This window comes from Condylura cristata, unplaced genomic scaffold (genome assembly GCF_000260355.1).
Source record: "Condylura cristata isolate star-nosed mole 26May11 unplaced genomic scaffold, ConCri1.0 scaffold00019, whole genome shotgun sequence".
In the NCBI taxonomy this organism is placed as follows: Eukaryota; Metazoa; Chordata; class Mammalia; order Eulipotyphla; family Talpidae; genus Condylura; species Condylura cristata.
The window spans coordinates 33,354,278-33,366,330 of NW_004567120.1; the positions used below are offsets into that span (position 1 = coordinate 33,354,278).

The 12,053-nt window shown below is 44.6% G+C and overlaps 1 protein-coding gene across 1 annotated transcript in view; it reads left to right on the forward strand.

Moving 5' to 3' along the window:
- The window catches only part of ADGRG4 (adhesion G protein-coupled receptor G4), an 88,539-nt gene that overhangs the window by 59,480 nt on the left and 17,006 nt on the right, over window positions 1–12,053 (forward strand). The window contains exons 12-17 of the mRNA XM_004685957.1: window positions 258–377; window positions 1,736–1,781; window positions 3,430–3,533; window positions 5,791–5,912; window positions 7,796–8,064; window positions 11,662–11,740. Of these exons, the coding sequence (XP_004686014.1) occupies window positions 258–377; window positions 1,736–1,781; window positions 3,430–3,533; window positions 5,791–5,912; window positions 7,796–8,064; window positions 11,662–11,740 (740 nt within the window). The remainder of the gene's footprint in view (window positions 1–257; window positions 378–1,735; window positions 1,782–3,429; window positions 3,534–5,790; window positions 5,913–7,795; window positions 8,065–11,661; window positions 11,741–12,053) is intronic.

The window sequence follows — 12,053 nt, forward strand, 5'->3', positions numbered from 1 at the left end:
TTTGAGTCCTGATGTGAAGACAAGAGATGTGGTGTGTTTGAGCTCTGCTGTGAAGACAGGAGATGTTGGTGTGTTTGAGTCCTGATGTGAAGACAGAAGATGAGCTAAATGTCCTCTCAAAAGTCTGTCTCTGTGATTTTGTGTTCCACATTTCTTGAACTAATGCTGTATAGTATCAAAGTCTAGCTTCCTTACGTCATGTAAGAAGTTAGACATTTAGGACCTGAACTCCTCTTCCTTGTGTATTTCATCCACAGGTCAAAAATGCTATGAAAACATTAACCACCTATGTTGTGAGTGCCAGTGTTTCCAGTCTGTCTGTCCAAAACCTGGCCGACCCAGTGGTGGTGACTCTGCGACACATTGGAGGGAACTGGGTAAATAATTGGCTAGTTTATAGATATGATTTTAAGGCCCAGTGAAGATTGTCTTCTTCCAGGTAGCAGACAGGTGTTATAATTGGGGCCTTCTAGAAACAAAGCTTTCCCCTAAAGGGGTTACTAGTGTTGAGCTTCTCGTTCTATAACAGATTGGCAGGGAGGGAGTGCGTGCGGGCAGGTAGATCTGAAGGTCATCCTATCACACTAAATGATGTTTAACTCCACTATTTTTTTGGTGAGACAACTTAATTCAAAATAGTTGAACATTTTTGTCATTTGAATTTCCAGAAAGAGCATTCAAATGTATATTATCACCAAAGGATTAAACTTAAGCCCAATGGTATACCATAAAGTATACATTACTAAACCATCAAATTTAGCCGTGGTGGAAGAGTGAACTATTCCACGCTGAAGTGATGTATGTCCAGTGTGATGTCTTAATACTTTCTTCTTTCATTTCCAATTTAAAAGACCATATGGTACAGCATATTTTTCACAGGTTTTAATTGCAGAAGGAAAAGTGGGTGAGGGAAGATACTAAATGAAACATGTTAGATGGTGAAGCTTTCTCAGCTTGGGCAAGGGCCACAGCTCTCCAAGCACCTCTCAGTAAGCAATTTCATGTTGCCTGCAGTTCCCTGGAGATTGGAGGAACTGCAGAGTCTCTGGAATGCTCACCAGGCCTAATGAGGGAGGCTCAACCTTATATACTTACGATTGTTCTCAGCTGTGAGCCCTGAATTCCGAAGTTCCACTACCAACACATCATGCCCGTATGACCACCCACAGCCCTTCCCGGCCCTCCCACCAGGGGTGTTAGGCAAATGCCTATGGCCCCTGATATTTTCTTTAAAAAAAAAATTTATTTATGCATACAAGAACTGGGGTACAGGGCAGTGATGGGTGGGAGGCTTCACCAGAGACAGAGTGGGGAGCAGAACAGGCAGATGGACTGAAATCCACTGCTGAGGGGAGCAGCGGGCGGGCCAGGAGAGGTCTGCCGTGCTATGTGGGTCACCTCCGGGGCAGGCGGGATTTGAACTCATGCGGAAGTGGCTTTAGCTTCTCAGTGCTGTGCTTTAACCCGCTGAGCCACCAGGGAGGGCCCATAGTGCTGCCTTGTAACCCTTGCGGCACCAGGGACAGTTCTCCCCAGATATTTTCACAGACACACATAACCAGGTTGTCATGCAGTAACATTTGTTTTCTCTCTTGTAAACCCAGAGTTAGTTTTAAAACAACTCACAAATGGTTCAAGTGTGTGTGTGTTCACTGTTTTAAAATAAAAACACTGTGTGGTCATTGTGTGGTAACTCACAAAGAAAGGCTTTACCCCAGATTTTTCTGTTTTCTAGAATTATGATCAAGTTCACTGTGCCTTTTGGGATTTTGGGAATAACAGTAAGTATTTTCTTTGTCTTTCACTCTCAATGCAACTTTGACGCTGATTCGTTTCCTGTTTTCCAGTTGTATGAGAGGGGCTGGTACTGAAGCTGCAGTCTTATTAGCCCTTACAGAGGACTCAGATATAAGATAGGAGTTTTATTTCTAGTCAGGGTATGGGAATTTAAAGAACCTTTCTTTTGGATAAGGGACTTATTTGGGTGGGCAGAAAAATCTCACAAGTCCGAGGTAAGCAAAGGAAGTGGGAAGACAAGTAGAGCAATCACCAGCTGTCTGAGGCAAGCTGAGGGATGAGCTCTGGGCCCTGTCTGTGCCTTTCCACAGAGACTTGGGACGCTGCTCTCCCCTTCTGCTTCCCTTCATCTCTTCTAGACTGGGTGACTGCGGGTAGTCCATTTGCCCTCTTGGAACCACTACCTTTTTATCTTTTCACTGAGGAGAAAGCGTTCCAGGTTGGTCTCGAAGGTTCTTTGCCTGATGGTTTAGGAAGGGCCTTTGGGGCAGTAAGAGAAGGGTTTGGGGATGGAGGTTGCTGAGTTCCTGCCATCCTTGCCACCTCTTTGGGAATCTCCAGGAATTTCACCAAGCCTCAGAGAATTCCCACACCAGGGGCAGCTCTGTGACCATTCAGTCAGTCCCTCTACCCATGCGTGCTGCTTGGGGACTTTTGCTTTTTCAGCATCCTTGGAATTCTGGGAATAAAAGGGAAATTAGCTTCCCATTCAGCTCCCTGGGGTATAGAGTACTGCTCCTTTCTAACAACTGAAGTGGCCTTTCCCATGTCCTACAAGTCTCGTGGGGTAGACCCCCTGTCCCTTGCAGACTTAAGTTGATCTGTGTGTTCATTCATGCCAGTTACTGGGCTTCTACCTGGTTTCCCTTTGCCCCCGCCCTTCTGCCCATGGATGCAGAGCTTCTGGGATCTGCGGAGTTATCCCGGATGGACACATTTTGACCACTGTTGGCTGCCTGCCCAAGGATGACTCCTCTGATGGAGAGCTTCCCTGGAGCTTCTACTTTGACCCTGGCTTTCTCCCCAAGGTCGACAGGTTATGGCAATCTGAGGGTTGTCTCTATACCCTGGATAGATATTCTCAGGAGTGAGAATATAGCCAGGTGTCAAATAAATAGACCAGAGGCTTTCTTTGGCTCTACGAAGCTCAAACTACGAACTGTCTCGAGTGCAAAGCACCTGAGACCATTTGAGTTCTGGATTGAAATGGTTGTTTCAGGTGCTTGTGCCAGTCCTACCAAGTGAACCCGAGTGCCAGCCTTATAGTCTGGAGCTTCACGTCCTGTTCTGGATCTACCTCTTTCCTGTTAGTGACTTCTAAAACAAGCCTTGCTCTGCCACTCCAGCGTGGGGCAGAGCTGTTTCTTGCGACTGGAGTCTGTCCTGAAGAGGGAAGGGCTGAGACAGGAAATGGAAAAGTGAGAGCTAAAAAAGTTAGGACATTTACAAAGTCCCCCAAAAGTCAGTGTAGCCTATTAGGCTTAATTTAATTTCAGTGTTCAATTACACCTATCATAGTGTCTTAACAAACAATACTAATTATAGCACACGTTTGGAAGGTGCCTATAATGAAAAGCTAAACATTTCTGAGAAAAACAAAATTGTTTTGAAATTTCCTTCTGTCTCCTGCAGATGGGCAAGGTGGATGGAATTCATCAGGCTGTAAAGTAAAGGAAACAAACGCGGATCACACGGTCTGTCAGTGTGACCACCTCACCCACTTTGGGGTCTTAATGGTGAGTTGTGTCTTAATCATTCCTGGATATAATCTTGACAACTTGTATTAGATTAAACACCAGGGGTATATATGTGAACTAAATTATGGAAGAGTGGTGTGCAAGTGGAAAAACCCATGCTCTTTTGTTCACCCCAAGTAGAGCACATTGAAGCAAATGTTCACTTTTCTTAGAAAATGAATGCCTGACCAACACACTGACATTAAGGAAAGGTCCCCAAAATTCCCCTCCCAAGAGATCACCCCCTTTAACACTTATGTACATTCTTTCAGATTCTCTTCCTGTACTTATTATATTCAAACATGTTTTTGTTTTAGAAAACAATTTGCAGTGGTTTTACTGCTTGCTTTTCGGTTCACCTAACAACATGTATTGGGTGTCTTTCAGGCAAATGCATATCCACCTGATTCAGTTTTTTAAAAATCCTCTGTAGCATTCCACTGTGTGGATTTAACACAATGAATTTTGCCAGTTTCACACTTCAGTTGTTGCTGGTTTTCTCCATTATGAACAAATGCTGTTATATACCTTCTCACTCATTTCTTTGCTAACACTGGTATATTTCCATAAGATCTATTAATGGAATTAGAATTCCTGGGGTACAGGGCATGATTATTAAAATGTTTACTTTTAATGGTTATTATCTAAATTGTAGTATAGGAAAGGTGTATTTAAATATATATATATCTATATCTGCAGTACTTAACCTAATAAGAGTAATCTGATTGATTCACACATCCAGGCTGAAAGCCTCAGAGTCATCATGGGTCCCTGTGACCCTCCCCATCATCAGTACTTGCTGTGTTTTCCTTCAAAATGGCTCTCAAATGTGTCCATCTTCTCTATCCACCTATTTTTTAATTTAAAGATTTCTTTGAATGTATGTGTGCACACAAGAACTGGGGAGTAGGCCAGAGTTGCAGGGCAGTGGGAGCACTCACCAGAGACAGAGTGGGGAGCAGAACAGGCAGATGGATGAAGTACACTGCTGTGGGGAGCAGCGGGGAGTCAGGAGGGGTCTGCTGTGCCATGTGGGTCAGCTCTCTGACTAGGGTTGGTATTCCTGCTGCAGTGGCTGTTGACAGCTTAACCCACACACCACCAGGGAGGCCCCACCCCTGAGTACTTTCTTAGTTTTCTTGAGTGAATTCATTGTATATGTAGATAGATAGTGTATACTGTCATCTGATTTTCTCGTGTATGAGCTCTTTCTCCTGCTAATGATAAACTCCTTGTGGGCTGTCTTTTCTTTTGAACACATCTAACGAGCAACTACGAATTGCTCAACTGATACTTATGGAATTATAAGAATTTTGTTGACCCCCTTTCAAGAGAAAACTGCTCATATCCCGGTTCTGTCACCAACTACCTTGGCGACCTTGGTTAGGCTGTTTCACTTGTTTAGACCATGGGTTTTTCTGAAATGTGAAAGATAAGAGTAGACCAGGATTTCCCAATCTGGGCACTTTTGATATTTTGGGTCAAAGAAGTCTTTGTCGTGGGAAGTGGTTCTGTACACTGTCGGATGTTTAGAGCATCCCTAGCCTTGCCCGCAAGATGCCAGGAGTGCCCTTCCCCATGTGACAACCAGAATGTTTCCAGACATTGCCCAGTGGCCATGGGTGGGGGGCAAAATCCCTCGTTGTTGAGGAATCCCAGAGTAGGTCAGTACTTCTTAACCTTTTATGAGTCATGAATCGCCATAATAGTCTGATAAAAGCTATGGACCTTCTTTCTAGAATAACGCACACACATAATCAAATCATTTTGTCTGCCATTTCAGGTCTTTTATGGTCCGCAGCAAGAAATTGCTGGACTATGCGACAGCTAAGGTCTATTTTGTCTCTTAATTTTATGAAAGAATTTTAAGGTCTAAGGAAAAGGAACATTTTTTTTTAAATGTTCTTGTAGTGTTTTGGGACGCTCAGTTCAGAGACTGATTCACTTTGCATCCCAAATTCACTTCTATTAGTTTGGTTATATTTTAAATATGGAACATGTTAATGACAATAAAACCAAGGACAAAATGTTCTTCCAGTGCTGTTGATAGCGCTTCATGCCTGTACATAGTTACTTGTACTAAGCATACTCAACAACAAAAAATCCAGTCTTATCATATATCCAAGCACGGACTCTGGTTCTGTAAGGGCTAGAGCAGATATGCTGTACTTCCTGGGAATCTCGTGTCAGTGAGCACGGGTTTTGCCATAAACTTGTTCTGGCAATCATATAAAGCTCAACACATTACATTCCCTAGGATTTATCTAGGTCTGCAATGGATGCAGTGAATGAACGGATACTAACGCTTGTAACATACACCGGATGCAGCATCTCCTCCATTTTCCTGGGAGTTGTGATGGTGACATACATAGCTTTTCAGTAAGTTGATAGTCTTGTTCTGAAGTAAGTTGAATTTGGTTTGATGGATACTGTTGTCATTGTAACCTTGTCAATTTCATGTTAATTCTATAAAAGGTTCCTATTCATCACAATAGGAAGAGGTCAGATCCATTAGATTATGAAGTGGGCAGGTTTAAAAAAAATAAACCAAGGCTCCTCTAAAAAAAATTGTAATTGGATTTTTTAAAAGGCAAGACGGTTGGAATAGGAAGAGATTTCTCTAACAGGATACAAAAACACTAATCACAAAAGAAAAAGTGGGTAAAATGAACTTCATTAAGATTAAGAACTTCTTTCATTAACGGGCATTGTGAAGATAGTGAAAAGGCAAACCGCAGACCAGCTGAAGAGATTTGTAATGCATATACTTGACAAATGAAATAAAAATACAAACAATACAATTAAAAATGGGCAAAAAGCTTGTACAGGCACCTCACAATAAAGGACATCAAGGCCTAGTCCTACGTCTCACTCAGACGTCTAGTAAGCATATGACAAGGTTATCAACATCATTTCTCATCAGAGAAATGCTAATTAAACCGCAGTGATACTCCTTGCCTGCACCAGGATGGCTAAAATTAAAAGTTTTGATAATAGCAAGTATCAACAAGGATGTAGAACAAAATGTCACACACACTGTAAAATTCTTTGATAAGACCTACTAAAGATAAATATACTTCTATCTGTAGACCTAGAAATTTCTCCTTGAGAGAGAAATATATGTGTCCACTGAAAGAGATGTACGAGAAAATCCACAATAACTTCATTCAAGATGGTGAAAAATTGGAAGTAACCTCAAGGTCCAGTAACTATTGACTGGATGAATAATTTGTGATATAGTCATAACATGGAATGCTTCAGAGGCATAAAAAAGAATAAACTATTTCTACAACAGTATGTCTACATTTCATCGATTTAAAGTTGAGGAAAAGAAGGCAGAGAAAGAAAAGAACATGTTTTTGTTTCCATTTATGTGAAGTTCCAAGTACAAGCAATACTAAAACCTATGGGAATAGAATACCGGTTACCTCTAGAGGGAGATATTGAATGAGCGTAGCCATGAAGGAGCCTTCTGAGATGCTGAAAACTTCCTACCCCTTGATCTGTATGGAGGTTCCTCAGTACTATTCATGTGGAAAGCTTCATTGAGTTGCATTCTTAAGATTTTACTCATTTCAATTTCTAAAAAATGAAAATCACAAAATCCAAATAATAAGTGGAAGTGAAGATACAATATGAAAACATCTATAGTTTTTGATTTGGTAAATATCAGGTCAGTTTCCACAAAGTACAATTGTGATCACGTAGTATAGCTTAAAGCCAGGCTTCTGTGATACCAAACATCTGGATCTTTGGGACTCTCCATGGAACTTGCTGAAATGTTTCCACGTCAGATTGTTAGTTGGTCTTGTGTAGATCCAGCCTTGACTCTGCAGAAAGAGTGATGATAGAATCACGGTTTCTCTAAGACTTTTTCCTTGTCTCCAAAAGTGAAAAGGAAAAGAGAAGACTGCCTAGCTGAGGGAAACTACAGCGTTCCTGGGAGGGAAAGCCACTCTGGTTAGGGTACTTTGATTCTAGCTAGAAAGACAGTGACAGTGAGAGAACTCTGAAATTCAATACCTGTCAGGTAATAAGAGTTTTAATTTAATAGGTAGTTCTTTTATTCTTTTACTTATTGTGCAGAGAAGATATGGCAGTGCTTGACTGAAAACAGGGACCTTATCATAATGGAGTTTAAAAAACAAAAGAGCAATGGAATAGGAAAAGATTTCTCTAACAGAAAATGACACACTAATCATAAAAGAAAAAGTGCGTCACTGGACTTCACTTATGGCACTCTATGGTATGTTTTCTATTAGCAAACTTCGAAGAGATCATCCTTCCAAAATCCTGATCAACCTGTGCGCCGCACTGCTGATGCTCAACCTGGTATTTCTGGTCAATTCTTGGTCGTCATCATTCCAGAAGGCAGGGCTCTGCATCTCGGCCGCTGTTGTGCTTCACTACTCGCTGCTGGCGTCTTTGACTTGGATGGGCCTGGAGGCGGTCCACATGTATTTTGCCCTCATCAAAGTCTTCAACATATACATCCCTCATTATATGCTGAAATTTTGCCTCGTTGGCTGGGGTGAGTATAACTGCCATAGTCCTCGGTGAGTCTGTGCTCAGCCAGTATGTCTTCTTAATTCTAGCCCTGTTGGGCAAATTGTTGGGGACCCAATTCCTTCACAATCATAGGCAAGGAATGAAGGATTGCTGGTGTTGACTGTGCAGCTCCTTTTCTGCATGGGCAACTTTGTAAATTCAATTCTAGCCATTATGGTGGGGAATTGGTTTGCAAATATTTCGTGAACACCCACTTGAGTACTGTGCCTGCTGCATGTGCTGTAGTGAACCATTCAGATGTTGCAGTTGTAACAGATACTTGCTGATATAACAGCCAACACTTAGGCACTCCTCTATGGAGCAGACGCTGTTCTCAGTGCTGTGTGTGTTCACTCTGCCTTCATAGTATCGAGGTTCCATCATTATTCCCATTTTATAGATGAGGGGCTTGAGGCACAGAGCGATTAGGTCATTTTCCAAAATTCACACACCATGTGTGGGATTTGGAGCAGGGAACCTGTCTCCATAGTTTGATATCTGACCTCTCTGACTGTGTAAGACACAAGGGAAGGGTTGAGAAAGTTGCAAGGGTCAGAGGTGCCCTGATTGTCTCCACGTCTCATGACTGTCCTCATCACTGCTGCCCTAAGGAAGAACCCAGGAAAGGAACTCGGCATGAATTTTCCCCATTTAGATGGCATTTCATTGGTTTCTTTTCTAAACGACATGGTCCCCCCTCCACCTATTCAGAAGAGATTTCGGGGCTCAGAAAATGCACTGGACAGATGGGAGATGTGTATTAGGTGGGGTGCATAGTATCTTGTAGGGTACATGAATTAATCAGGCTTTTTACACTACTGGCCTCTGTGGCTAACAACTGTGGCCTTGAATGCGTCTCTGCAGAAGTGACCCCACTGCTTGGGAGTGGGGGATAGGGACACGTGTGCCTGATTCTGGACACCTGGAGTACAGTTGTGCACGCATGCAGAAGTGTGCACACCTGAGCCTGGAGGTGGGGTAAAAGGAGCTGGACAAGCAGCGTGACTACCAAAGAGGCGAGACCACGAGATGATGAAGAGCAAGAACGCCAGAGAGAGCCCAGAGGATGTACAAAGATACTCCAGGGCCCAGGGCGAGGTGCACCTTGGCCTCCCTGCGCGCTCTGTACCTGGTGGCCCACAGCAGCAACATAGAGTTTATCTTCTGCAACCTGTAGCAAAGACAAAAGCTTCCTCATTAGCTCTGCATTCTTTTAGTGGGGTTCTGGATGTGTTACCTGCTCCCTGCACAGTCAGTGCTGTGATCTCTGCTTATGTGGGGAGGAGAGTAAAGTAAAGCACGATCTGAAATCCTGCTGGAGCATTTGGGAATTCATCAGCGACTCAGCCCCAAACAGCCAACACTGTCCCCTTTCTGCCTGGGAGTCAAGCTGAAGACTGAAAGATGGTGTTCGAGAGGCCCCATGACTAGTCTGTGAAGCTGATAACCCACACTTGGCTAACTTCGAGGGGTTACACACTCGCTACAGACTTGGCTTTCTTTCTCGCTCATCATTCACTGTTTCATTTCCAGACCTTCTTCCAGTTGGCTGGTGCTCAACTCTTTAATCTAACGACACACACACTCTTTGGGGGACAGGAAAAGTTAAGGCTTGGTATTTGGAGGCTGAAATAACGTGGGGAGTGTCATGTATACACCCACACCAAGGCCAAGTCAAGGCCAAGGCCAGTGACGATGCAGTGAATAAACTCAGATTCAGTTTATTCCCTACAGAGAGGGTTGGTGAGAGGAAGAGCAGCAGAAGGTGCCAGCTTCCACGCTCTTGCCCCCCTCCTTGGATTGACTGGCACCACACCAAAGGGACGGTTGGTGATCATGCTGGTGGCAGGAGTCCTTGTTGCTAAGGAGCCAACTCTAAACCAACGCTCGTGGCTTGATCTTCCACAGCTGTTCTGAGGGGGTGGCGATGCCAGGAGAAGCTGTCTCGTGACACCGCCCATCAAGGGAGGGGCCCGAGTGCGAGAGGGTGCAGGGACACCTCCTTACTGGCCTCCCGTCTTGAATTAGAACTCGCGAGGGTCACAAGGCTCTCCACCAAGACTCAGCTTGGCTCCGGTCTCGCCTGTGTGGCCCATGTGGCTCCACACACAGTCACCAGGGTGCCACTCCCGGAGCTCCTTGGATGTTGGCAATGCCGTCACTCTGCACATGTTAGTGTGTGCTTATCTGCTAATGCCAAAGCAACCTGTTGAAAAGGTTTTGTTCATTACTGAAATGCCTGTCCGAGGCAGGTAGCTGCATCTGCTGCCAGACTGTGGTGGAGGGCCCTGCCTTGATGGCGGGAGTGACACACACATGGGGGTGTGACCTGCACCTCTGTGTCACATGCAGTCCTGTACCGCAGCATTAATAAATAGATAGGACAAAGCTTTTAAAAAATCGGAAAAGCATGCATCTTTTTTTTTTAAAAGATTTATTTATTTACGCATACAGAACTGGGGTACAGGCCAGAGGCTCAGGGGCGGCGAGAGGCTTCACCAGAGTCAGAGTGGGGAGCAGAACAGGCAGATCGAGGAAGTACACTGCTGAGGGGAGCAGTGGGCGGGTCAGGAGAGGTCTGCCACGCCATGTGGTCACCTCCGGGGCAGGCGGGGATCGAACTCATGCAGAAGTGGCTTAAGCCTCTTTGTGCTGTGCTTTAACCCGCTGCGCCACCAGGGAGGGCCAGCATGCATCTTTTTTGCTTTAATCATCAAATTGCAAAATAGCCTCCAAAATGTGAGTGCTCCCTTCAGCTCCCTGTTCCGGCCTCTGGCTGGTATTCTGCTGGCCATCTACCTCACACGACCACCATGCTGGGTGTGTGAGACACAGTTTGAAAGCAATTGTCCTGTATCCTTGCACAATAGGACAGCAGAGAATTCTTCCAGATGCTTGGTGCTCGGGGATTTGAGACAGCTTTGAAACAGTGTGATGTTCCTTGTCAGTTAAGTTTTGCAAGTGTCCATGCAATTGGAATTTGAAACCCTGTGTCTAAACTCACCTCACGTTTGCCCACTTTGACTGAACTGATTGCTTTATTATGGTCTGACTGAATTGACTGGTTGTTAACTGGTCGATCTAGTCAAAATGTCAAACTAGTAACGAGGGTGGAAACAGCTCCCCTGTCAGAAAAGCACTGAAGGCTGCAGCTGATTGCCTGTGCCCTTCCTCCAAGGTGACCTGCACAGGAAGAGACTGGCAACGGAATGGGCTGTGCGGATGGGGAGATAAAAGTTGGCGGCCCATCATCTGAGAAGAAATGCTCCATGTGAATGTGCATTCCTATGAGCTACATACTTCCACTGCCAACTTGAATTTTTGGCACTTGAGCTATTTTTAATAACCAGTGGGCGTTGTATTGGAGCCACGGGCATGCTGTTTAGTTTAGCAGATTGGAGAACTCCTAGAAATGTTTAACTTGGAAGGATTCGAAAACATTTTGCAAACAATGGTATTTTGATGCCTGCACAGCTGTGGCTCGTTTAAACAGTGTCTCAATGTCTCAGCGCCCACAGTCCGCGATCAGCTCTCTCCCAGTTCCCTAATGGGAGGCCCCTGGCTTGCTTCTCCACTTTAGGAGTGCCGGCGGCTGTGGTGGCAATCATACTCTCTGTGAGCAGAGATGTGTACGGAAGTCTGGGCTCCACGACGCTGTTGTAAGTATTGGCCTTGCTGCTTCATCAGGCAGTGATGCTCTTACCTGCGGGGTGAGGGTGGGGGGTTCCTGCTTGGGGCTAGGTCTGGATGCTGGCTTTGGGGATGGCGCGGGCTCGGTTTCCAGCTCTCTGGCCTAAACAAAGTCGTGGCTACACTCATATAATGGTTGGGTGCTGGACTCTGCAAGACCTTAGGGAAGTGACCTTAATTTCACTACCACGTCCTCTTCTGGAAAATGGGGTGATATGTCTGTCTCAGTGTTGTCTGCGAATGAAAGTGATATGTTGCATGTAAAGTGCTCAGCTTTTGGCC